The sequence below is a fragment of the Camelus dromedarius genome, chromosome 26 (assembly GCF_036321535.1).
Source record: "Camelus dromedarius isolate mCamDro1 chromosome 26, mCamDro1.pat, whole genome shotgun sequence".
NCBI lineage: Eukaryota > Metazoa > Chordata > Mammalia > Artiodactyla > Camelidae > Camelus > Camelus dromedarius.
This window is the reverse complement of record NC_087461.1, coordinates 4,346,157-4,372,147: the sequence shown is the minus strand read 5'-3', so window position 1 is coordinate 4,372,147 and position 25,991 is coordinate 4,346,157. Positions and strand designations below refer to the sequence as shown.

The window sequence follows — 25,991 nt, the reverse complement described above, 5'->3', positions numbered from 1 at the left end:
CCCGCCCACCCCGCCAGCCCAGTTCCGCTTCCGGTCGGCGGAGCGCTGGGCTGTGGGAAGTTGGCGCTGTGGTGGTCGCGATGGGGAAGTCGGATTTCCTTACCCCTAAGGCCATCGCCAACAGGATCAAATCCAAGGGGCTGCAGAAGCTGCGCTGGTATTGCCAGATGTGCCAGAAGCAGTGCCGGGACGAGGTAAGCGAGCCCGGGCTCACTCTTCTTACATTCAGTATTGGCTGCCGTTCTTTTGTAAAAGAGCTTTTTCTCATTCATTAGGGCTGTTTGGTTATCCTCACTTGTCATCTCCAAATGTGGTTCCTGTTGGAAAGAGAGGATAAGTGCTTACTTCCTTCCTCTAATCACCAGTTTTCAGAGTAGGACAGTTGCGGTGGTTCTGGCCTGTTTGGCTTCAGGTCTGTTCACGGCCCTTCTCTACCTGGGAGGGCAGCCTGGGGGCGGTGGAGCCGCCCTGTGAGCCCCCTGCCCTGTATTCTGTCTCAGTACTGGAAGACTGAGGGGGAGGAAGGTCAGAACTAGAGTATCCCCTCCTGCCCGCCCGCTCACTTGAATTTCTAGAATTTAATAACATTATTTTGTTTTCATTTTATTGATTTATTTGTCATTTACGGAAGGTGGTGCTGGTTTTTCATTTCTTGTGATACCAAGTTTTCTTTTAAGATGCATTTAAGTAAGAGGAATGGACAGGTAGTACACAGATGAGGCAGGAGTTGTGCAAGTGGTCTGTGGATAATTACAGATTAGGAAGCTGCTCTAAACAAGACTGAGTGTTGAATTGAGGACAGCTGCAGTGCGCCTGAGCAGAGGCAAAGGATAAGGGTTATTAGGAAGGCTGAGAAGGCTTAGTGATGGATGGAACGTGGAACGTGGATGCTGTCCTCGGTCCTGGCCTGGGTGCCGGTACAAGACAGTGCTGTACACTGAGCTGGATGAACAGGAGAGGAACGTTTTTCATTTCTTTTACTAGTGAAGAGTCAGGTTCAAAGGTTAAGTAGAATCAATACAAAGTCAAAACTTGTGTTTGTTTTTTATAGTCATCTGAAGAAGATACAGATTTAGTATGTTAAAATAGGTTTATGCAACAGTGTATTTTGCATAATGAGCTAAAGTATAGGAAAGTGAGTGAAAACAATTTCCTTAATGGAAATTCACTAATGACCCGTTTTTACTTCATTATATTCCTCAGGATGCTGGCATAACTCTGTATGAAGTAGGTGCCTGATAGGAATTTGTTAAATTGAGTAAAAAAAAAATGATACCACTCTTCAGTTGCTGGCCCTGTAGTTTTTCTCACCAATCTCTGTTTCCTAAAGCACTCTTTATCTGTCTCTTTAATCTTCTGACTTTGATCAGCAGGGTTGCAAAATTCAACTTCATAAAAAAATTGTTTTTTTATGATAGGGTGCTTACAGCCAGTGGCATGATTATTTTCTTTTCTTTCTTTCTTCTTTTTTTTTTTTTTTTTTTTTTTTTTTTACAATTTATCATCCAAGAGCAGCTTTTTAGGGTTTAATGAAATACTTGTATTTAGGGCTCATTACGATGAGCTAAGTCAGACTTTAACGACTACCTTTACATTTTTGTAGAATGGCTTTAAGTGTCACTGTATGTCCGAATCTCATCAGAGACAACTACTGCTGGCTTCAGAAAATCCCCAGCAGTTCATGGATTATTTTTCAGAGTAAGTAACTCAAAGACATCCTGACCTCGTAAGCATTATTCAGTTGGACATTTAATAGATGCTCAATGCTTTATACATTGGAGTCTCTGTTTATTCCTTACATATTAACATGATAGCTATGTTATCTTTATGCTCAGTTTTTGTCTTCTTTTGATAATGTATCATGAAATGGAATTTAAAAAAAAAAGTATTTCTTATGTTTCAGTCTTTCCTTCCTTTCACTTGAAACACAGGAAAAAACTATTTTTCATTCTAAAACAATTGTGGCTAAGAGCACAGCTCTGGAGTCAGACTGCCTGACTTTACATCCTTCAAACCTAGGCTTCTGCACTCAGGAGCTGTGTGACTTTGGGTGAATTACTTGAGTCTTTCTGTGCTTTGGTCACCTCATCTGTAAGTATTGTATCTTCCAAGCATTGTGTTCCCTCATAGGGTTTACATGAAGATTATTGGTACTTTTAAAGTGTTTAAGAGTGCCCCGTGCTCATCAGTATTAGCTGTTAATTCTTACTGTTATTGCTATCAATATTTAATCTTGCTTCTGTCTGTCTCTTTCTAAAGTTCTAGACCTTTTGATCTTAGGATTCGTTTATCCTCTTAATAATTATCAAAGGACCCCAAAGACTTGTTTATGTGGGTTATATCTATTGGTACTTGTAAATTAGGGATTAAATCTGGGAACTTAAAAAAAAATTATTTAGTAATTCATTTAAAATAACAATAATGAGCCTACTGTATGTTAAAATAAATATTTTAATGAAAAATAACTATATCTTCCCTCGAAAATGTGATATTGCGTTACATTTTTGTAAATCTCTTCAGTGTCTGACTTAATAGAAGATAGATTCTCACATCTGCTTCTGCATTCATTCTGTTTTGAAACGCTGCTTTGCTTGAAACATATAAAGAAAGTTCAGGATTTACATAGGTGTGGAGTTGGAAGTGGGGGGCATATTTTAATAGCCTTTTCACATAATTTTGGATATTCTTCTTTGATGCTACATCAAAACATGGTAGCGCGGTAATTTCTTAAAGGTTAGTTGCAATGTAGAATCTGAGACCATATCAGCTAACTTTTTGTGCGCTATGACATTAAAATCCATTTGATCTTTCACTTTAAGTGCATTTTGTACCCATGCATGATTTTGTAACGTCACCTACCGGCCATTTGGAAAATATCAGTTCCCTAAGTTATGCAAGTGTTCTTAAAGTCAGAACAGTGATGCATTCTGTTATGCAAAATCATAAATCATATTCATTAATGTCAGCATCAACGTTGTCAGAAACGTCTGTAAGTATTGGGAAGTATGTCACAATCACGGCGACTGGGCACCAGGTGATACTGATGTTGCTGGTCTGGGGACCAGACTTTGAAAATTATCGTTCTCAATGCTGTACTGACCCCAAGATTATCTTTCTAAATCACAGATTTTCACTAGTCAATTCCTAGGTAAATTATTTAGTGCTTTTTTTATTGTCTCCATAAAACCCAACCTCTTCAGCTTGACATTTCAAGGTATTTCAAAAAGTATAAATAAATAAAGTATCACTTTATTTCCCAGGCACAACTGGTTTACCGAAATTCAAATTGCGACTTAAAAGCTCAGCTTTTATCATTGGTGACAAATACCGTCAGTTGTTTTCTTCGACATGACAGGCTCACCTTGTTTATTTTTGAGAAATTATCTACTGCACACTTAATTTGGAATAACTCTATATGTCTATCATTCTGTCAAGTAAAAACAGTGTTCCATCGTGGAGAAGATAGTCGGCTCACAGCTCAAACAGTAGCACAAATGCTTTTCCTTAAGACAGTTATTGTACAGCAGGAGAAGTAGTTTATGATTATTTCATCACAGAGGGTATTAAAAAGACATGTAATCAAAAGCTGAGGTTTAAGACAATTAGTAATACTGAGTTCTTGATGAAACTAGCGTTGGTTTTCACTGTGAGTGCCTGGGGTGGAGAACCCACTGACTGCTAGTAGAGACTGGTGTCCCTGCCCACTGCCGGGGCTCGGCGAGGATGCCACAGGCGCACCTCTGCCCCAGCTGGGAATGGCCTTCTCTCCCTCTTCACCTGTAAAAGTCCCATTTATACTTCACTGCGCATGCTAAAGGCCACCTCCAGACATCTCTGGGCATCTCCTTAGGTCTTCCTGTGATCTTTTGTTATGTCTGTTTTTCAGTTTGGCTTCTGTTATGATTGTTTCTGCTAGATTGTAACCTCGGTCAGGATTTTTGTCTTACTCACTTATGTTTATCTGCACATGACACAGTGTGCCCTGCTCAGAGGGATACGTGAAGTTGCCGCCTTCAAGTGGGAAGGGCATTTTTGTTCCCATCACTGGAGTGGGATGGTTGTGGCACATTCAGTAGCACTGAGACTTCATGAAGGACGCTCTCCAAAGCTGTGTGGTCACTTTTGCTGTGCTGGCTTTGCCAAGACAGAAGGTTTCAACTCTAAACTGACTTTTAACTTTTAATTCTTGAAAGCTATAATCTTTCGGGATTCTTCCCTTGTTGAGCTTTTAAAGGTTCATAACAGGTGTTCACATAGATGTTTCATGTGTCATTTGGGCATTCAAACCATACCATGGCTTACATTTCAGGAAGGTGATGCTATGTATTTGTAGAAATTATCTTAATGCTTTCCTTGCTTTCTTTATTAGGGAATTCCGAAATGACTTTCTAGAGCTTCTCAGGAGACGCTTTGGTAAGCCTCTGAAGTGTTGTGCACATAACAACTACTTTGTAATCTCGTAATCTGCTCCGGATCAGCAGTGTCCTATCTGTCCTCAGGCACCAAGAGAGTTCACAACAACATCGTTTACAACGAATACATCAGCCACCGGGAGCACATCCACATGAACGCCACGCAGTGGGAGACGCTGACAGACTTCACCAAGTGGCTGGGCAGAGAGGGTGAGAAGGAGACACGATCTGAACCGTGGTTGTGTCGCTGCGTTGCAGGCAGAGTGGGTTGTCATGTTTTCTACGTAAGTTTGTGGAAAATAAGAAGTGTAGGGCAATTAGAAACTGACAGAGAGGCGTGGTCTTCCAGGACTGATTTTGTGCACTGTGGCTGTGTAAGAATGTCCTCTGTGGTCCTTTGACGGTGCGAAGATTTACCACTGAAGCGTCCGCGCATTAGGTTGAGGGTCCTTACCTGTCCTTTTCCATCCCCCTCCAACACACACACACACGCTCATTTCACTTTTGGAAACTTTTGTTATCCCTTTCTAAGGTGATTTTCTAAAAAATTTGCTGCCTCTTTTTCCATTTCTAATAAGATAAGAAGTTTGGGGAAAGAAAAGAGAAAGAAATTTCGTACCAAAGAATTACTTATTCAGTGTGTTTCTTTATCCATTTTGTTGGGGGTGTAATTCTTGCTTCGCAGAATATCATGCACTCTGCGGATGGGAAATACTTAGACACATTTGAATAATTACTGAGCAAGGTAATGCTTTTTTTCATGTGTTTCCCTTGTTTAAATATGTTGCCTCAGCCTAGCTAGTTGGAAAGCAAAATAAGAATTTTTTTCTGTTTAAAGAGAGATATTTTTCGTTTAAAATCTAAATTTTACGAGCTGTAAAATATGGAAAATTCATGTGCTGTATACATTTGTGTGTTTGAATGAGTGTATTTGAATGGATGAGTAACTAATGCAGACGTGGAACACACTTACATTTACTTTCAGCTTTGATTGTATACACAATTACTGTGTGTGTTACTTTTTTTAAGGCTTGTGCAAAGTGGATGAGACACCAAAAGGCTGGTATATTCAGTATATAGACAGGGACCCAGAAACCATCCGCCGGCAGCTGGAACTGGAGAAAAAGAAGAAGCAGGACCTTGATGATGAAGAAAAAACTGCCAAATTTATCCAAGAACAAGTGCGAAGAGGCCTGGAAGGGAAAGAGCAGGTGGGCATCACCATTGTATTCCTTTGTGAGATCTTATAAGGGCATTAGCTAAAAAAATAATTTAGCTAGATCTCGAGGTCATCTTTTTTTTTTATTAGTAGAAACAGCTATTGACATCATTTATCAAATACTTAATGTGGCAGGGACTATGTGGAGTGTCTCCTTTGTACACTCTTAATCCTTATCACAACTCTAAATACATACATGATTAAGCCTTCGGGGAGGCGAAGAGATTGACCAAGAAGCCAAGGCTACTGGGGGCAGAGGTGGATGTTACATGCAGTTCTTTGAGTTAGTCTGACCACTAAATCGTCCCACAAGAGAGAAAGGTTTTACTTTTGAAAGTAATCCTCTAGCTAAGAGTCCTAAAGTTTATTGCTTTATGTTGTTGCTTTTTGCCTAGACTGTAATAGAAGTGAAAATGTACGTGAACTTCTGGAGTTTGGTACAGAAAAGCTACTTCTTCCCCCAGTAGAATAATTCCCCACTGGAGAGTATCTGCAGCACGTGTCATCTGTCAGTATCTTAACCGTTTAGTCATAATTCAGGACTACTGAATATTAATAAGAAATGCATTGTGAACCAAACCTTCAACCTCTTTTTTTTTTTTAAGGAAGCCCCTATTTTTACAGAATTAAGCAGAGAAAATGATGAAGAAAAAGGTAGTTTTACTTTTCTTTCTTCCTTTTAAAATATGGATGCTTTTGTACTGGCTTTGCCAAAAAACTACCAAGTTTGGGAGCAAGATGTGGTATCTGTCTGGGGGAGGAGGGGATAGCTGGATAGGTTGGTGGGTAGAGTTCATGCTTAGCATGCACGAGGTCCTAGGTTTAATCCCCAGGACTGCCATTAAAATAAATAAGTAAATAGATAATCCTAATTACCTCCTCCCTCAAACACACATACGTACATACATAAATAAATAAAATACGTGTTAGCTGTCTGGATGCACTGTTCTCATCAATAAATGAAAAGGTGATAATAATGAATTGGATGGGATGCCTTCAGCAACAAGTAACAAGACTGAATAAAATCAGTATAAACCTGGAGGAAGTGTCTTTCTGTACCAAGAGTCCCGGACGTAATGTCATTCCAGACGCCATCCTGTGCAGCAGCTAGACACGAGGTGGCTGCCAGCGCTTTCAGCCATCGTATGAGACCCAGCGCTGTCCGCAGGACGACAGAGAGCGTCTCTCTCTTCTGGAGTCCCTCGTGAACAAGGGAACTTCCCCTAGAAGACACTCTTCCCACCTGCAGGCTTCCTTTTGAATGTCCTTGGCCAGACTGTATCCCATGTCCACCTCAAAAATAATCATTGGAAAAGGGGTTATTTTGATTGGTTGAGACCAAAGAACCTTACTGATCACCTCCCGTGGTCCCATCACCTTGGGCATTGGGTTTGCAACACTTGAATTCACCGGGGACACAAACCTTCAGACCATAGCATCCTCCAGGCCATGTGTGCGGGGTATGGACATCTAAACAAAACTGGATTCCTGTAACCCCGGGGAGAGGGGGCCGTGGAGTGGGCAAGCAGCCCAGGCCGGCTGCCACATCGTATGACGGTCTTTCCCAGCTCTGTGGGCACTGGTCCAGGCTGTTTTACAGGACTTTAGGGTCTCTGGGCAGGAGCATTCCAGCTCTCATTTGTTCAGATGTCCATGGATTTCTATATGGGTGCATTGTGGTATTTATCTGATGTTTTATTACAGTTTTCCTGAAATATATATGAAATAACAATTCTTCTCTTGCAGTTACATTTAATTTGAACAAAGGAGCATGTAGCTCAGCAGCAACATCTAAATCAAGGTGAGCTCCAGGAACAGGGGTCTTAGAACTCGAGCATTTTTGTGTCTGTCGATTACTGCATTTTAAAAGGTGCAGTCTTGTGCATTAATTTGTTTCTGGTTGCTCTTACCTTTTTTTGTTTGTTTCTTCTTTGATGGTCGATTGTTTTATTTTCTTAGGACATATAATTGGTGGTGAGAATGTAACATGGTACCGCTGCTGTGGAAAATAGTACATCGGTTCTTAAAAAAATTAAATGCATAATTACCATACATTCCAACAATTCCACTTCTGGGTAAATACTCAAAGGAAATGAAAGCAGGGACTTGGATGGATATTTGTACACCAGTGTTCAAAACAGCACTATTCACAAGAGCCAAATAAGAAAAAAAAATTACACGAGGGTTCCAGTTATTCCACATTCTCTCCAACACTGGCTATTTTATATATATATATTTTATAATGGCCATTCTAATGAATGTGAAGTAGTATTTCATTGTGGGTTTGATTTGCATTTCTCTGATGATCAGTGATGTTAAGCATCTTTTCCTGTGCCTTTTGGCCATTTACGTATCTTCTTTAGAGAAATGTCTACTGCCTGTTTTTTAATTGGGTTTGTTTTTCATTCATTTTAATTTTAAGAAAAGTATCTAACAGCTTTAAATAAATTAAAGCTTCCAAGCTGAGACAGATACCAAAGTACTGAATAATTTATCAGTGTGTTTGATGGCTCACTGTTGATGAGATTTGAGGAATCATGGAGAATGTGAGAAGACTCAGAAAGCAGAAAAGTAAGCAAATATTTTTTCCAAAAGTGGAGAAAAATCTTCCAAGAAACAATAGTAGCAAGCTGGTATTACTGATTACGATAGAAAAGAGGTAGTTTGTGAACATGTAAGGAGGAAGCAATTGCTAGGCCCCCAAATCGCCAGTTAAATCGTAGCTTCCCCTCTGCTAGGGTTATCAGAGCCTGTTTGCAGAGACTTATTGTGGTTGATATGACCCAGAATTACTGCTAAATTCGGTGGATTCCTAGCTCAAAGTACATTTAAATATAAAGAATATTTAAGTAGCACATTGAAGAGTGTGTCTGGACTGAATCTGTTCACAACCAATGTATATTATTTACAGTTGTCACAAACTTCAGAACTTAAAAATATGTTCAGAGGATTGAATTATGGGACAAAACCCAGTAAGTGAAATTTCACAAGGGTAAGAGTAAAGCCTTACACTTAGATAGAAAGGCTTCATTGAAGACGGAGTAGGGGCGTCCTGACCTACAAACCCTCACATACGAAGCCAAGATTTCGGCTGACTGCCAGCTGCACTGGGAGCCCTTGCAGTAATTCAGCTGCTAATAAAGCTCTTGCTGCCTTTAAATGCCTTGAGAAAAAAGTCCAAATAATGGAACATAATAACTCCATTGTATTTTCTATTAATCACACTTTTTTTCATGTTTAACTCCATGTTAACTTTGTGCAAATGTGTATTCTTTGTTTCATATTTTATCAGTATGACAGATTAAATAATGGGACTGGTAGGATTCAGTTAGTCAGCAAATTAATGGAGCATCTGTTTTATCTGCGTCACAAGATAGTTACTGCTACTTTACAGGGAAAGTATATACATATATGTCTGGTCTCCCCCTCCTGTGAGAGAGGAGGTGCATATACAAATGGTCATATACAGGGCGGAGTGGGGTGCTTGCCCCAAAGTGCTGTGGTCACTCAGAAATTGACAAGATCCAGGAAGCGTCATGAAGAATAGATCTTAAAGAATTTCGACAAGTAGAGATAAAAGGAGAGACTATTTTAGGTATAAAAGGGGCATGTGCAAATTTGCAAAGGCTTGGAGCATAGGACGTGGCTCAGTCAGTAGCCAGTTGTTCAGAATGACAGGTGCACATTATAAATCCAGGACGGCACACTGGGGCCAGCGGTGACAATTTTCTATTAGCCATAAAATATTTAGAATGTACACCATCGACTCTAGGCAGTTGGGAGCAATAAAAAAATTTTATTTGAATTTTGAGATCTTCACTTTAAAAAAATAGAACTGACAGCAACGTGCTGGACGTCCACCAGCCAGTTTACAAACATCTTCCTTAATCCTTGCAGTCGAGCTGGAGTTGGATCACACTGTTAACCCCATTTGTAGATGAAGAGCTGATCCCGGAAAAAGTTAACTGCTCAAGGTCCCGGCAGAAATAGGATCAAACCTTGGTGGCCCTAGCCCTGGAGCTGTCATCACTCTGCCGCGCTGGTGCCCTGGCACTGACTGCAGGGCTGAGGGGCAGGGAGGGTCACGTGTTCTCGTGGTGCTCCCAGGCCTGTAAGTGGCAGACGCGTCTTCCATTGTTTTGACTAATCTGCTGTAGGTTAACCACAGAGCAGATTTCTTCTGTGTTGCTCTTTTTGCACATTAGAAAGCCTACGTCTTTTTTAAAATTCTTTTTGTTGAAGTATAGTCGGTTTACAATGTGTTAATTTCTGGTGTACAGCATAGTGATTCAGTTATGTGTGTGTGTGTGTGTATTCCTTTTCATAGTCTTTTTCATTATAAGCTCTTACAAGTTATTGAATAGAGTCCCCTGTTAGAAAGCCCACGTCTTTGCACTGTTTTTGTGAACAGCATGATTCTTCTTCCCGTCAGTTCTTTGGGACCAAGTGCCCTGAAGACAATAGGAAATGCAGCATCAGTGAAGCGAAAGGAGTCTTCCCAGAGCTCAGCTCAGTCAAAGGAGAAGAAGAAGAAGAAATCAGCGCTGGACGAGATCATGGAGGTACACTTCATGAACTGCCCCTCAGCCCCAGCTGGCAGGGGAATGACGCGCTTCAAGCCAAGGGAACTTGGTTTCACCACTTGTGAGATGAATGTGTTCGTGCTAGATTAGGGGAAAAGCCTGGGTGCTCCCATCTGAATAGGGGTGGAACCTCCCTAAATAGGGTTATTTTCCTGTCTCAGGTGCTGCCTTCGAAGCTCTCCCTGACGTTATGGTCGGTAGAGTTCATTTAGGGGGACTGCGGTGGGAACTGAAGCCAGAAATGAAAACTCTGTTGCCCACCGGTGGCTCCATGAAATTGGCATCCCCCTCAGAACCCCCACCAACCTGGGCTCTCTGAGCGCCTCTGACTTCCACTTACCACCTCCCAGCCGGGGAGGGAAAGCTCCGACACGTTTTTATTTGGTTTAACCCACTGGCCAAGTTTGTATGATGAGTCATTAAAAACCTAGGGCGATCCTTTTGCTCTAAATTCACCTGAAATTCTAGAGTAGCTCTGTGGAAGGTTCTTAATATATTCCTAAGTACTCCTCCCTCCCTTCCAACACTGAGCCTTCCTGCATCAAAACGGTTATGAAATAAGTAGACAAGATGAAGAGAAAGGATAAATGGATGCCCTGTGCTGTCATTCCCTCTAGTCTCCTCATCCCGTCTCTTCATCTGTGAAGGGACAGGAGGCGACTGTTCGGTCTTCCCTGTCACAGTCCTCACATGGTGCAGGGCAGTCAGAAAAGCTTCAAGCATAACCACGTGTGTACTAAACTGTGGGATGTGGTCACTCCAGCACTCAGTGATCACTGAGCTGCCCTTCCGTGCTGGGCGTCGTGCGAGGTCCCACATCTGTAGAGTAGGGAGGAAAACACTGTCCCTGCGTGTCACGGAGCTTTTAGTCTAGCAAGGGGGACATTCCGAGGCCAAGTGGACCAGTGGCTGAGTAATTACAAAATGCTAAGTGCTAAGGAGCTGGGTCTGAGGGCAGGGAGTGGGGAGATCGCTTGTGAGAAGGTGCCAGGGCGGAGGAGAGCTCTAGTTGAAGCCTCCCGAGGAGAGGCCCCCGTGGCCGGAGCACGGTGAGCACCAGAGAGGCGGCACTGGGAGCTGGGGAGAGAAGTGGGGGCGGCACCATAGGGTCTTGTAGGCCGTTGTGATTTAACTCAAAGTGAAATGGAAATCCAGGTCTGCCTCCTCGGAATATAATACATGCCAGACTTAGAAGATTCTCTGTTCACATTGGAAAGTTGGAGGGACTAAAGTGATGTTTTGAATCAACCAGAGAATTACCTTGTCCAGCCCCTTTCAAAGTTGGCCCTTCAAGCTAACTTTAAGCAGTTGAGGAAGATAGAGGCGTGAGATACGACCAGACCGGCCATCAGCGCATTTCCCTTTTGGTCGCCCTTTTATTTTCATCTCTCTTGGCTGTGTTTTTCTTCCCCTCCATTCACAGGCTTTATTACCCTTATCAAACAGGGAAGCTCTTTGCAGGCAAACTGCAGGCCCAGTTTGTGTGCTCAGTTGGTCCAGAAGAGTTAAGTTTTTACCCCCCCCCCCCCCCCCCCGAGAACGCTGCCTGTTTTCCAGCCCATGACAGCCGCAGGGGAGCGAGCAGCGGGTCGGGCCGGTGACGCTGGCAGGTGGCCTTGCGGCAGTGACCAGAGGGAGGCTGACTGCACTTACTTTCCTGGCCGAGGTTGACTTGCCTTTCACGTATTTTCTTAAATCCAAGTTCCTTTTTTTCCAATCAAAAACTAATTGCAAAAGATGTTGATTTATGTTTATCAGCACTTGCAAATTGTGTCGATCTTCTGCGAGGTGTGTTTTAGGGTGTTCTTTTGCTGAGTAGAATGTTATTTGAAATAAATTTAGGATTATAAAGAGGTAATTTTGTGAACGTCTTACGTGTTCCCCAGATTGAAGAGGAGAAGAAGAGAACTGCCCGAACAGACCACTGGCTCCAGCCCGTACGTATTCCGACGAGGCTGCTTAGGTTCTAAATGTGCTTTTAAGTGAATGATTTAAATAGCATTTGGTATAAATGACTGAATTTCTTAAATATATGTAAATTCTACAGATAGCTTTATAACTTTAATGCCTCTATAAGTATTGGTTGTACCCGTATTGGAGGGTTACATCAATTTCATGGACCGGTAACGTTCCTTGAGTTTAATGCTGAATTTGCTCGTAGATACCTTGAATTTAAGCCTGGAATTATTTTCAGTAAGAATACCTAGTCAGGTACTTTGTTGAAAAAAAAGGTTTTAATTATCCAAATTCAAGGAAAGCTTTGTATTTTATTGATTGTTTATTATTGCTTTTTTTAAAAAATTTTTTCTTAATCTAATTTTCTAAACTTTAAAAAAAATTTATCAAATGAAAGATTCTTTAAATTCTACAGTGCTTTCCAATTTTCAGAAGTTTCACACATAATTTCAGGTAATCTCATAGTAACTTTTTTCCCCAAACTCTTTATTGCCCCTCCCCATTCCCTCTCCCCACTGGTAACTGCTAGTTTGTTCCCTGTATCTGTGAATCTGCTTCTTTTTTGTTTTATTCACTAGTTTGTTGTATTTTTTAGATTCCACATATAAGTGATGTCATATAGTATTTGTCTTTCTTTGCCTGATTTATTTCACTTCATTGCTTATTTTTGTAAGATAACAATTTCATAATAATTTTAAACATTTAAATATTTTTAAAAATTATTATTTATTGCTGCTCTGTTTCGAACTTACTGAGTGTGAAGTTTTCAGAAAGCCTGCAGGGTGTCTTAGTTATTCTTAAAGGAGCTGTTTGATCACAAGGCTACTCTTAAACATGTTATTCTGCTGTTAGATATCCTCCCCTGCAAAGTCCTTACTAAATGTTTGCTAACGTAATTTTTATCCTGGTTTATTGAAGTCCGTCTAGTACCTCTGTTGTATCTGCTTAGTGTAGCAAGTGCAGGATCCTTGTGGTGACTATGACATTGTCAGGTGATTTAATTGTCATCGTCAACCATTCAACAGCTAATTCAAATCAGGAAAATAGCAGCAGAGAAGCAAACTCAGAGTGCACTCATACACAGTCAGCTCAGGTCTCTCTTCCATTTGAGAATGAGATGCTCGGAAGAACTGTACTGTCAGCAGGAGCTCATCTGGAGGAGTCCTGCCTGTGTCGGAGATTCAGAGCAACATCAGGAGAGAAAACGTTGTGGGAAGTGTCGGCCTTCCTTAGCTCAAAGCCTCCATTTTCTTGCAATTCCCAGCAAGGCTCTTGCCTTCTGCGTGTTCATCAGTGGTGAACACCAACATAATAGAGTATCCTTGACGCTTTTCACTCCTTGAATGCAGAGAAAGAAGGACGCTATCTCTGAAAGCCCTGGATTAATAAAGCTGAGATTGGAGGATAAAAGTTTCCTAGATTCCAGGAAACCTTCTGTGTGGAAATCAGCCACAACATATGAATTTTTTCCCCTTGGTAACCATGTTGAATAAAAACAGAAAGAAGGAATGGGAGATTACTGAGGAAATGTTTTGTCATTGTTGGGAAGGCTTACGAATCCGAAATGTCTTATTTAGCAAAGCAGCGAATGTTTTAGTATGATTTTTGGTGAAAATGGTTTAAAATGAAGGATTAAAAGGGGAAAGATAATTTATGTCTTTCCTTCCGTCTTTATTTTTTTCTTATTTCCTAGGAAATTGTAGTGAAAATTATAACCAAAAAACTTGGAGAGAAATATCATAAGAAAAAGGGCATTGTGAAGGTAAGGGCATGAAGTTACGGATGGAACTGGGGAAGGAGCTGGCGGGTGGCTAAGGAACGTCATTTTGATATTCCTTAAAAATCAAGTCCCAGTGCAGAAACAGTGTGTCTGAGGTTCTTGAGGATTCCATAAAAGGAAGGCCGAATTCACAACTGTCGGAGAAATATTTCATTTCTAGCCAGAGTTTATACTTGGCCTTGGTCTGCTTTCTTACTGGAGCTAATAGTGTATCTAAAACCCAGTGCCGCCTCCTAGAACACTCAGCGTGTACGCCTTGCTAGCCAGTGAGATGCGTTCTCTTTGTTAATGGTGGACAGTGTAATTATGCCCCCGCTTCCAAGGAGGACTTCCTTATGTTTTGCCCAAAAGACTGTCATTAGACCACTTGAGGGTTTTAAAATTTAAAAATCGACACTCTGCTCCTTTCCTTTCTTTTGCTTTTCCTAAAGATGGTTTCACGCTAGCACCCAGCCTCGTGCGTGTGTAACTTGCCCTTCTGCTGGACTTGAAATGAGGCAGAGCTGTCCCTCTCACTGTATTTCTTAAAGTCTTTTTTCTGAGATCATCAGTCTTTTCTCCCCAGATGAAAACCCTAGCTTTGAATTGAGTTCTTCAGGAACCACAGACTGAGCGCTCGCCCACGGCCTCTAGGAAGGGAACTTTGAGGAGTTGCTCTGAAATGAGTTACTTTTACCTTTTGGTTAGAATTGCATCTGTTTTTCATTTATTTATTTCTGCCCTTTGGGATTTGTGTTCGCATCTCTCTTCTATTATAAAAGTGTTGGTTTTACATGATAGGAAGTAATTGACAGATACACAGCTGTTGTAAAGATGATTGACTCTGGAGACAAGCTGAAGCTCGACCAGACTCACTTAGAAACAGTAATTCCAGCACCAGGTAAACCTTTCTGCAGACCTTTTAATGTGTGTCCCATCGAAATAAGTGACTCTGTTCTTAAAACCATAGCTATTGACATTGCTTGGTGGTTATAGATACGAGGTATTTTTAGAAATATATCCTTGCCAGCATGACCAATCCCTGTTTGACTTGGCAACGTGGTAGTTTACCAGTCCTCTGAGAAAGCTGTTTTTGTGACATGAATAAATTTTCCCTTCCTAGAATGTTTGCTTTTTATTTCCTCCAGAAGCAAATCACAGACATACCTGGATAAAGTCCGTCATATTAGGATTACTATTAATACATTTGTTTAGCTACTTGAGATGGTAAAGTAAAAACCAGTATTATTTTGCTTTTCCTTTTCCTTAATTGTCCTCCAGCTGGGTGCTTCCACACGCATAGTGTGAGTGCTGCCGGGGTTGGGGGTTTGCCTCTGACCAGAACCCTTCGTGCAGTTGCACTGCTGGCACAGCGAGAATGTTAAGTCTCTAAAACTTCTGTGTATCAGATCCCGTGTTCTTTCTCCCTAAAATAAAATTCACTTTATGGATTAGAAATTGTGGGCTTTTTTCCAGCTATAATGAGGTGTCCTTGACATACACTGCGTCTGTATAAATTATGTTAATTTGATGTTTCAGCACGCGCATAATGCCGTGAAAGCCGTCCCTGCAGTCCGTTAGTGAAAGAACCCATCACCCCCAAAATGTCCTCAGTTCCCTTTATGATCCTTCGTTCCCCACTCCGTTCCTTCCTCCACGTCCCGCAGGCAGCCACCAGTCTGCTTTCCGTCACCGTAGATTAGCTCCCATGTTTCTAGAATTTCTATAAGTAAGTCGTACTTGTGTCCTAAGTTTCTATCTGATTTCTTTCGCTAAGTATATTATTTTGGATTCATCCACGTTGTCATGTGCATCTGTAATTCATTCCTTTTTATTCCTGAGTATTTTTACTCTGTGGACGCACCACAGTGTCCTTACCCAGTCACCTGCCTATGGACACTGGGGTTGTGTAGCAGCTTCTGGCTGTTACAAATGAAGATGCTAAGAATATTCACGTCTAGGTCTTTGTATGGATAGATGGTTTCTGTTGGGACAATTCTTAGAAATAGAATGACTCAGTCAGATGGTAAGCGTGATGTTTACATTTTTATGAAACTGCCAACCGTCTTAGGATTTTACAAAGAGAGAAATGAAAGTAAGCTGAAGTTGTTCTGATTATGTCTGGGCTCTGGGACACAACCTCCAAGAACCATCCGCACCTTGCAGTCTAAGATTTAAAACATCCCTTTGACAAACAAGCGGGAAAAATGAGTCTCATACTGCCATAGTAATCAAAGTAACTACAAGCTATACTTCAGAATCTTACAAATATTAAATGACTAAGAACTTCTTGAGGTGGGGTGGGGATAGAGCTCAGTGTAGAGTGTGTGCTTAGCATGTGTGAGGTCCTGGGTTCCATCCCCAGTACCTCCATTAAAAAATAAATAAATAAACCTAATTACCACTCCGCCCAAAAAAAATTGTAAAAAAGGAACTTCTAAGAGAAGGGTTTTGTTTTCCATTACGTTGATTCAGTGTAACTGCATTTGACTGTAAGATGTAGATAAGAAAGCAGATGAAACTGGACATTTTCTTTGTATTAAGTGTTAACTGTTTTCTGTTGTAGGGAAAAGAATTCTTGTTTTGAATGGAGGCTACAGAGGCAATGAAGGCACCCTAGAATCCATCAATGAAAAGACGTTTTCAGCTACTATAGTCATTGAAACTGTAAGTGTATTTACACAAAGACAGAAATGTCAGAGTGCTTTTAAAATGTGCCATGTGTTTCTTTCACTGGATTGGTGTTTTATTTTGGAGTTTGGGTTTTCTGTTTGCCCTCCCTCCTACTCGGAAGTCTATAAGCTTATTTCCTCTAATAACTGACATCGCTGGAGCGTTTTATTTTCTGATTACAAAAGAAATGCCGCACATTGTCTTCATCTGTTCAGGCTGCTGCAGCAAAACCGAAGGGTGGAGGGAGCTTGTAAACAGCAGAACTTTATCCCTCACGTTCCTGGAGCTTGAAGTCCAAGATCAAGCACAGGCGGATTTGGTGTCTACGCAGGTCCTGGTTCCTGGTTCAGGGGTCCCCACGTGGTTGAAGGGGCAAAGGAACACCCTGGGCTCCCCCTTAAGGGCACTAATCCCCTTCCCGAGGGCCCTGCCTCATGACCTCGTACCGCTCCAAGGCCCCACCCTGACGCCATCACTTTGTGGATACATTGGACGAATTTGGGGAGGAACTCAGGCATTCAGCCTGTAGCAATGTTCTTGTATAAAAAAGCTGAAAACTACAGTTTAAATAATCTTTTAATTAATCCATAATCCCCCAGGCGAATGATAACCTCCATTCACATTTTGGTCTGTTTTTTCCCCAGCCTTTCTGTTTCATAAAAGTGTATATGATAGGGATAATTTCACTTCCCAGTTTCCCCCTCACGTCTAACGTGGAGCTCAGTCTGCCGTAGTGTGATCAGCGGGGAATGTATGGTCACAGCTGATCAGGGAGAAGCCACAGAGGTCAGCAGTTTTTTTAATGTCCTTTTTTCATAAAGGATGTAAGGTAGGAGAGATCAATGAAGTAGTTAATTTAAAGAGCTCTAATGATTAGGTAAAATTGCTTACTGATCTAGAGCTGACAGCTCACTGACAGGTCTGCGCGTGAGGATGCGTGAGGCCTAAGCTGTCTTCAGAAGGAGGGTCTGAAACACGTGTCTCCCAACTGCCTGATTCTTTTTAGACCCCTGAACTACTGCACTGTGTGTCTGTCTCTCTAAACGTGGGGTTTTTCCCTCCGCTACAGTAAGTTTTGATGTTTAGGGGAACAGGAGACTTCCTGAAGAGCTGATGAAAGCTGTGGGCTCTCTCCAAGAACTCGCACATGAACTGCCCGCTTTGCTGTGTTCTCTTTAAGGAGCTCATAGGTCCCCAAGCCCGTCTGTGAGCTGGCCAGGGAACATGTACCTCAGAAGGGCTTTCTAGAAAAATCGTTTAGGTCCTTATTTGAGAGAAATCCCATTTAAGTAAATAAAGCATTTTTTTCCCATCCCTGAAAATACTAACCTAATCACCAACTAACACAGACTCGGGGGGAAAAAAGGAACAGGGAATGCCACTTGTCACTGAGGAATTTATTAATCTGACTAAATGAACAACGTTTTTTAAAATCAGTTTTTATCTGATTTAATCAGCATTAGATCATGGAAGCTTTCTATTTCCCTGGCAGCTTGAACCTTCTCCACTTTTTAATTTCATGATAATATCCAACTTAGATCCCGCTTCATGCTTTACTCTAAGGGAAGCAGCATAGTCTAGGTTCCATCCATGCCTTTGCGTCACAGTCTGTGTGATTTCGGGCGCTGATTCTCCCCTGACTCCCCATAAACCCCCAGTCCCACCTTCTCCCTCGCGCTCTCACTGCCACAGTGCTGTGCTGACACAGAACCTCACAGGGGGTCCGCACGAAAGCCTTTCGGGTTGATTGCCAAGCAGTGTGGACTTTTGGGAGAGGAAACCCATGTGCTAATTTTTAAAATTTTTTTCTTTTTCTTTTGCAGCCTGCCTCCATTAAAAAAAAAAATCTGTGTTTGTGTATATCAGTCAGTCTGTCTCCTATGTCCCTATGTTTTCTCCAAGTCAATGCCCTGAAAAACATTAACCTTCAAGTGATTTTTTTCTATTTTTATCATTTCTGGCATCTTAAATTTTAGTATCAGTATTATAATACTTGAAATTTACACATTTATTAAGTAGATTTTTAAAGTAGCTCACAAATTGTTCAAAACCAACCTCAGCTGGGTAGGTATTTGCCCAGTTAACCCAAATGTCTGGCTCCCTTCTGAATCCTCTGCTTGGCATTCTTATCATAAAGGTGCAATTGACCTTCAGCCTTTAAACTTGATAATGAAAGAGTCAACCTGGTCACACTTTATCTGGGAACTCGCTTCCTTTATATGTAATTGTTGTTGTATCTTAAAAGAAAGAGGTTTTTTAAAGCATTTTGTAAAGGAGGGTGTGATTCTCAGTAAAAAATGTTAACATCTCAGTCCGGGGTTAGAGTCATCATCATCTTTTTATATTTCACAAGGGAGGGAACCAGCTTTTCAAATTTTAGCCAAAAGCTCTGACATGAAGCGTTGAGAACCACTGTGCTCACGTCCACGTCCTGCTTCGGGTGTCGTTCTGAGCATCTGTGTGCTCACTCACGCATGTGTCCCAGCAGGCCCGCCGGGTAGACACTGTCAGTGTTCCCTGCTGGGATAACGGGGCACCGAGGGCTTGAGCCACCTGCTGGGGGAGGGATTTGAACCTGGGCAGTCTGGGTCCCATGCCCATGTTCTTAGCCTCTGTGCTCCCAGGCTGTATCTGCTTTTATGACAGGCGTCTTCTTCCATTCACCCAGTATTCCCCTTGCCCTTTTTGTTGGAAATGAAGGGGTAAAGAAAAGATATTTCTGGGGGAAGTTTATAGCTCAAGTGGTAGAGCACGTGCTTAGCATGCACGAGGTCCTGGGTTCAACCCCCAGTAGCTCCTCTAAAAATAACTAAGTGGATAAACCTAACTACCCCCTCAAGAAAAAAGACCAAAAAATTTTTTTTAAAATATATATATATATATTTCAGGTCAGACTCATTTTCTGTAATAAGACCAGCCTGTCACAGCTAAACTAGACAAACACGTCTGAGGGCGAGGATCTGTATTGCTTAAAACAATGGCCCTGAAGAAAAAGAAAGCCCCAGTCGAGGACAGCACAAAGTTAACGTCTTGTCTTAAAGTCCACATGGGCCTTCTCAGTGAGGGAAGGGCTTCTTTCTAAGTGGTGGTGTGGGAGTCCAGGGTCCTTCCATCTGTGGCTCCACCACCTTGAACCAGCGGCTTTGACAGCGCCCATGTCCCTGTGCTTCGGGTGGGCCTGCAGGTGGCACCCAGCCCTTTGCTCCCTTCCGTGGACCAGAGCTCCATCCTACAGCCACTCCCACCGGGAGAGCCAGGAAGTTAGCTTTATCCAGGAAGCAGAGAAGCGACTGACCGGCTAGCAGTTCTCTGCCCCCGGAAGCTAGAATTTCACACATGTCACGTGTCATTGAAGAAAATACGGCCAGTTCTTGATGAAGACAGCATAGAAAACTATTTAGATTCACAGACGTGTAGGACTGTTGTTAGCTGCTTTGAGGTGTTTCAGGGATGTGGAAAAGGCAAATTTGTATCCAAAAGTGTACGTCCTTTCTTGTCTTGTAAGTATGTGTGTGTTTTTTAACCTTTTCTTCAATATTTTAATTTGTAGGGACCTTTAAAAGGACGCAGAGTTGAAGGAATTCAATATGAAGACATTTCTAAACTTGCCTGAGTTTGAAAATTTGTTAACAACACATTAAAATCTTAAAGCATCAAATTGGTGTTTTCCGAGGCATTACAAGGCTCTACTGTGTTAGGGTGTTTCTTTTGTATAAAATAGATGGATTTATTTAAATATTACTGTATAGTTGTTTAGCTAAACTTATAGAAAAATCTATGTCTCACGCAGTATCAAAATTCTGTAATTTTGCCCTTGTTGTTTTTGTTTCCTTTGTAATATTTCCTTGATGATTTTTTAAATCTTCATTAAAAGAACATTATGGTAAAGTGTTCTTATATAAGATGATTAAGAATCATACAGTTAGAGGAAATCCTTCATATACTCTGAACTTACATTTTCATCAGTGGTAGTGAAGTTGAATGATAGTTTCCCCCACTGTCAGCATCCCACACATTTGTTACATTTGATGAACCTTTGTTGACACGTCATTATCAGCCGAAGTCCACAGTTCACCTTAGAGTTCACTCTTGATGCTGAACATTCTGTGGGTTTGGACAAATTTATGATGAAATGTATTCACCGTTACACAAAGTAGTTTCATCAGTCTGAATCCGTCTACTCGCCCCCCACCCTGTCCCTGGCCTCTAGCAACCACGGGTCTTTTTCCTGTCTACGTGGTTGTGCCTCCTCAGGGATGTCTTACAGTCGGACTCACCCAGCGTGTTGCCTTTTCAGACTGGCTTAATTACATACACTTATGTTTCCTCCACGTGTCCTCTCATGGCTTGATGGCTCATTTCTTGCAAGTACTGAGTAACATCACAGTAGCTAGGTATACCTGTTTATTCTCCGTTCACCTCTTGAAGGACATCTTGGTTGCTTCCAGGCTTCATCAACTATGAATAAAGCTGCCATAAACATCCATGTGCAGATTTGTGTCTAAACATGTTTGCAATGCATTTGGGTAAATGCCAAGGGGCATGATTGCTGGATTGAGTGGTAAGAGTGTCTTCCTTCCAAAGTGGCTGCACCATTTTGTATCCCCACCAGCAGTGAACGAGACTCCCTGTTGCTCCGCATCCTCACCAGCATTTGGTGGTGTCTTGATCTTGGCCGTTCTTGGAGGTACATAGCAGTATCTCGTTTTAATTTGCAGTCTGCTGACACAGGCTGCTAGCATCTTTCCATATGCTTATTTGCCATCTGTGCACCTGCTTTGGGGAGGTGTCTATTCAGGTCTTTTGTCTATGTTTACATTGGGTCATTCACTTCCTTACTGTTGAATTCTAAGAGTTCTTTGTATATTTTGGATGACGGTCTTACATTAGGTATGTCTTTTGTAAATATTTTCTCCCTGTCTGTAGCTTCTTAGTTTCTGGAAAGCTATTGTTTTTCACCAACTTGGCTTGTGATTGTGTCAAGTTATTGGCATTAATGCCCTGGGAAACCAAATTCCTTGAGTTTTCCTCATTGGGAGTGCCACTGGACCCCATTCCCTCGTGTGCTTATTGTCCGTTTGTGGATTCTAACTGCCTGTCAGTTTTTATTGATGTGTTTAAGTAAGTCTGTTTAACAGACATTTACTGAGTACCTCCAGTCAGTAAGCCATTGCAGTAGCTGCTAGAGATGGAAGAGGGAACAGCAGAGGCAGACGTAAGATGGGTGTTGGGAGGGGACTGCCGATGTTCAATGAATTAACATTCAAATGAACTGACTGGCCGATAAAGAGAAATTTTTGCTGATCGGAAGTAGCCACTTAAAAACCCGCCCTGATCTTGCTGCACCCCAGTGAGAGACCAGTAGCTGATGCCTCAGTTCCAACTTTGGCAAAATGGAATCACGAGATTAGAATGAGGCTCAGCGTTGATTGTAAGTTAGTCGTTAGGTTGAAAGAAGTGACCCCAGAAACGTTAACTGGAAACTGAATCATTACGCCAGGAAAAGGAGCCGTCATCGATTCGTCTTTCTTTTACATGGATATTTCAGAAAAAGTGACCAACATAGACTTTGCCAGTGTGAAAAGGCATTAAGAAAAGGAGAACAGTACTAAATTGTTACATCATATAAGTCCTTTTATGTATCTAGGCAGCCAGGTAGTTCTTACTTTGAGCTCGCCAGGGCTTCGGAGTCACATACATCTCTTTCGATTGGGATAAAGCACAAGAGAAGATCCCCCTTTTTAGGGTATTAAGTGGTCCTTTAAAGCATGTAGAATGATTTGCAAAAGACCTCATACCAGTAGGTGCAAAAACTACTGATTTATAATTCACTTTTAGTACACATCGAGATACTCTTTAATTCCCTTTTATTACTTGTTTCTTTGGATTGCCAATTTTCCAACTCTAAGAACCCTTGATTAATTTTCAGTAATTTAGAAAGACAAACAAACTTATGACAGAGGTACGATCTGAGCCAAGACTCTGGTTTTCCTCAAACTTAAGCTCTTGTTTTCCTGACAGTTCTAACAATAAGACACATCTAATTGGTTTAATGGAAACTGTTTAGATTGACAGGAAGAGTTTTGAAGATAGGCCACTTAAGTCCTAAAGATGAATATAGTTGACAGATACCCGCCCTATAATACCCCAGCTGTTAAAAAAATTACATATTGGTCAGTTACCAGTGGGTTACAATGTGCTTCAACAAATAAATTGTCAAGTTATCCTTCATCGCTGAGAACAACATAATATTTTCAGAAACTAATCAAGAGGTAGACAGTGGAATAGATCCTTTCCAATAATTCCCACTAATTTGGTTTCTTTATTTGAAATTCAAAATTGATTATCACTTGCAATTCAAACTTAATTATATAGAGAAGGCATTTTTCTGGTTTCAAGAGGGACATGTAAACAGTGTTAATAAGATTATTTTTGCAGGCAATAAATTTTAAAACAATAACTATTTATAACAGTTCTGATACTTTGAATAACATGGATTTGATTTCAAATCTGGCTTCTTTTGATAGGATTCTTGCTCAAAATTCTGCCATAAGATTTTCATCTTTATTTTTCAAACTACTGAGCACATATAAAATACAAGAAAAGAACTTATGTAGCTGAAGGTAGCAGTTTTAAAGTCAAAATTTTTATGAAATAACAATTATAAGAACCAACTTTTGAAGTTTGTGTTGACTATGACTTTTTAAGATTAGTATTTTTGAAATAGGAATGGAAAAGATACAGAATTATTTTTTGAATCATAGGTGCTCAATTTTTATAGAAGAATGAAACTAAAAGACAATGCTGTTTACCTCTTCAGCACTGAGGTTATCTTTAGATTACAAGTAATCACATATATTTAGTATTTCTACAATTATGTCAAATGCCAAAACCTAGGACTCCATCTGGATGGCAGCTTGACTGGCCAAAGCAGCTTTCCTCTGCGCGAACTTGACTAACACCCTAGCATCTGAAAACACAGCAGAATCCTAAAACTTCTTTGCAAAAGTATTTATTTTCTTCAGACATGTTAACAGGTTTTATAAGCCAGCACAATATCTGGTTACTTTTTGATGATTCAAACTCAAGAATGACTCCAAAAGTGGCAGGGGGGAAAATGTATATATAATTTCCCAAACTGTCAACTTTTAAGGCCATTGGAGAAAGCTGTAGAGCTGAGGCACAAAGTAATCCTTGTAATGTCCATCGATGAAGCCTTTCCCACTGTTGTGCACAAACCAACAAGGAACTTCCGTCCCAAACACCCTGTCAGTTCGGTAGTCTTTCTGCAGCCCTCTGAAACGGAAACGGAGTGCGTGGTCAGGGCCGGGCCAGCGCGCGGCCAGCCTGCGCACCCGGAAAGGAGGCACACTGCCCTTGGCTGGGTTTTGCACCCCCTTGGATCACGGTATCTGCCCGCCCCACCCATCCCCCTTTTCCAAGTCGTACAAAACACCAGAGCCCGGCGCTTGGTTTAGAAGGACAGGGAACAAGCAGTGTGTCCTTAGATAATTCAAATAACCTTTGTAGAGAATGACCAATAAGGGCTTTTCCAGCCAGGTAAAGCGTGCAAATTAACTGTCATATGGAAACAAAGGTAGAAATAGAACTCCAGTGTGTCAGGGCTCAGCTCACAAACTACCTGCAGAATGACTCTGCAGGTGCCTCTCACCGTCCCCGGCTGGGAGAGCGTTCTGCTTAAGGGCGATGCCACCTCAGGTACCCAGCTTGTGGCCACAGGGCTTCTAATGCACGCAGGAGCGGAAAGTAGGTTAATCTTGGCATCTCATGGTACGGTACTCGTACCCCCTCACTGCGCTTCAGATGGACCACGTGCAGTCTCCTTATACAGACGTCACTCGTGTGTCTTTTCCTGGTGAACTGTTTCGTTTGCCATGAAACATCTCTCCCTGCTCTTCCGCTTTGCCGTTGAGTCCAGTCCTAACAGGAGCCCTTTTGGTTCCCATCGTATGCGTCCCATGCTTACCTGGTGACAACCAGCTTTTGTCCTTTCACTTCCATGCTTGCCTCTGGCTTCTTGGGGTCCTTTCCTGGTCGCTCGTTGAAGATACGTATCTTTGGCTCATGCATGAACTGGCCTAATGAAACAAAGTCCAGACATGTATCTACACGTAACCCGAGGAAAGACAAAAGGACGGGCTGCTCATGGGACCCGAGCTGCATGGTGGTCCCCCCTCCAGACTTCCTGCGGTGGAAAGACAGACTGAGAGGGAAAGGATGCAGGTGGCGGGATGGGTCCTTCCTGAGGGCAAAGCCATGCCACTCACCCCGCGGTCACTGGACTGGACGTAGGAGGTGGAGCTACTGACGTAGGAGGTGGAGCTACTGGACGTAGGAGGTGGAGCTACTGGGCAAAGAAGGTGGAGCTACTGGACGTAGGAGGTGGAGCTACTGGGCAAAGAAGGTGGAGCTACTGGACGTAGGAGGTGGAGCTACTGGACGTAGGAGGTGGAGCTACTGGACCGTGAGTAGAATCAAACGCCCTGATGGTGGGCGTGAAGGTCCCAACTGAGAGCAGAGCTCAAATTACTTGTGACACTTAAACTCTGTGATGCTGAAATTGCAACCATTTTTTACAAAGTAGGGAAGGTTGACCTGGATGCCCCGCTTGTTATCACAGACTTCCTAAACCAGTTCACTTCTCTTCAGTTAGAAAAAACAGCCTTTAGCATAAAACATAACATGTACCCATCCCTTCTCTTAATTTGCTCACTCCGTGATGAAATCCCAGCCCTGGGAAAACCACGTCAGGAACGGCAGGCAGGCCTGGCTGCAGCCTTACTGAGTCACCCCACACCGCTGTGTTCGGTTGTATGAATCATGTTTTTTATTTTCTGTATATTATGATGTTTTGACATCTTAAAAACCCTGTCTGGCTGGGGAGAGACTGCCGCTCCCTGGGAAAGCCAGTTCTGAAAGATAGCAAAGGATGCAGCCAGGAACAAGGCCGGGATCTGCAAACTAACCAGCCCAGAGCCAGACCTCCTCTCTCTGGCCCGTGTGCCCCAGAGGAATCATTCCAGGGCCAGGTCCCAGGCAAGGAAAGCCCACCCTGTAGCCCAGCGCCCGCTGCTGAAATTGTTCAGGCCAACCCCAAACCACCCTGCTCTGTCTTGTCTTCCCCACAGAAACCCCAATAACGGCTCTGCTCTAAACCTATCTCTAGCTCCTGCTCCTGGTTCCTGACCCATATGTGGCCTTCTCCCTGTGGCCCTGCATGGCGAGAAATGCCTCGCGTTTCTATGGAAACCGTGACCAACAGTAAACGTTACACCCATTCAATGACACTGACCTCTCTGGGTCGTCACTCAGGCACCTTCACAAGTTGGGACCAGGGCACAGAGTGTAGGTGGGTCCTCCCTGAACCC

The 25,991-nt window shown here is 42.1% G+C and overlaps 2 protein-coding genes across 2 annotated transcripts in view; one reads left to right on the top strand and one right to left on the bottom strand.

The window, feature by feature from the left end:
• Window positions 1-27: 27 nt before the first annotated feature.
• On the top strand, window positions 28-21,086 carry KIN (Kin17 DNA and RNA binding protein). Its single transcript, XM_031444761.2, has 13 exons — window positions 28-194; window positions 1,604-1,698; window positions 4,370-4,413; window positions 4,500-4,622; window positions 5,442-5,623; window positions 6,237-6,285; window positions 7,378-7,432; window positions 10,064-10,193; window positions 12,101-12,151; window positions 13,864-13,932; window positions 14,731-14,830; window positions 16,496-16,596; window positions 20,153-21,086. Exons 1-13 carry the CDS (start codon window positions 81-83, stop codon window positions 20,213-20,215), a joined length of 1,176 nt encoding a protein of 391 aa, XP_031300621.1. The 5' UTR covers window positions 28-80; the 3' UTR covers window positions 20,216-21,086.
• A 2,635-nt stretch (window positions 21,087-23,721) lies between these two features.
• Window positions 23,722-25,991, bottom strand: part of ITIH2 (inter-alpha-trypsin inhibitor heavy chain 2) — a 40,895-nt gene continuing 38,625 nt past the window's right edge. The window contains exons 21-22 of the mRNA XM_010982827.3: window positions 24,590-24,701; window positions 23,722-23,898 (exon numbers count right to left, since the gene is read on the bottom strand). Of these exons, the coding sequence (XP_010981129.3) occupies window positions 23,751-23,898; window positions 24,590-24,701 (260 nt within the window). The 3' untranslated portion in view covers window positions 23,722-23,750. The remainder of the gene's footprint in view (window positions 23,899-24,589; window positions 24,702-25,991) is intronic.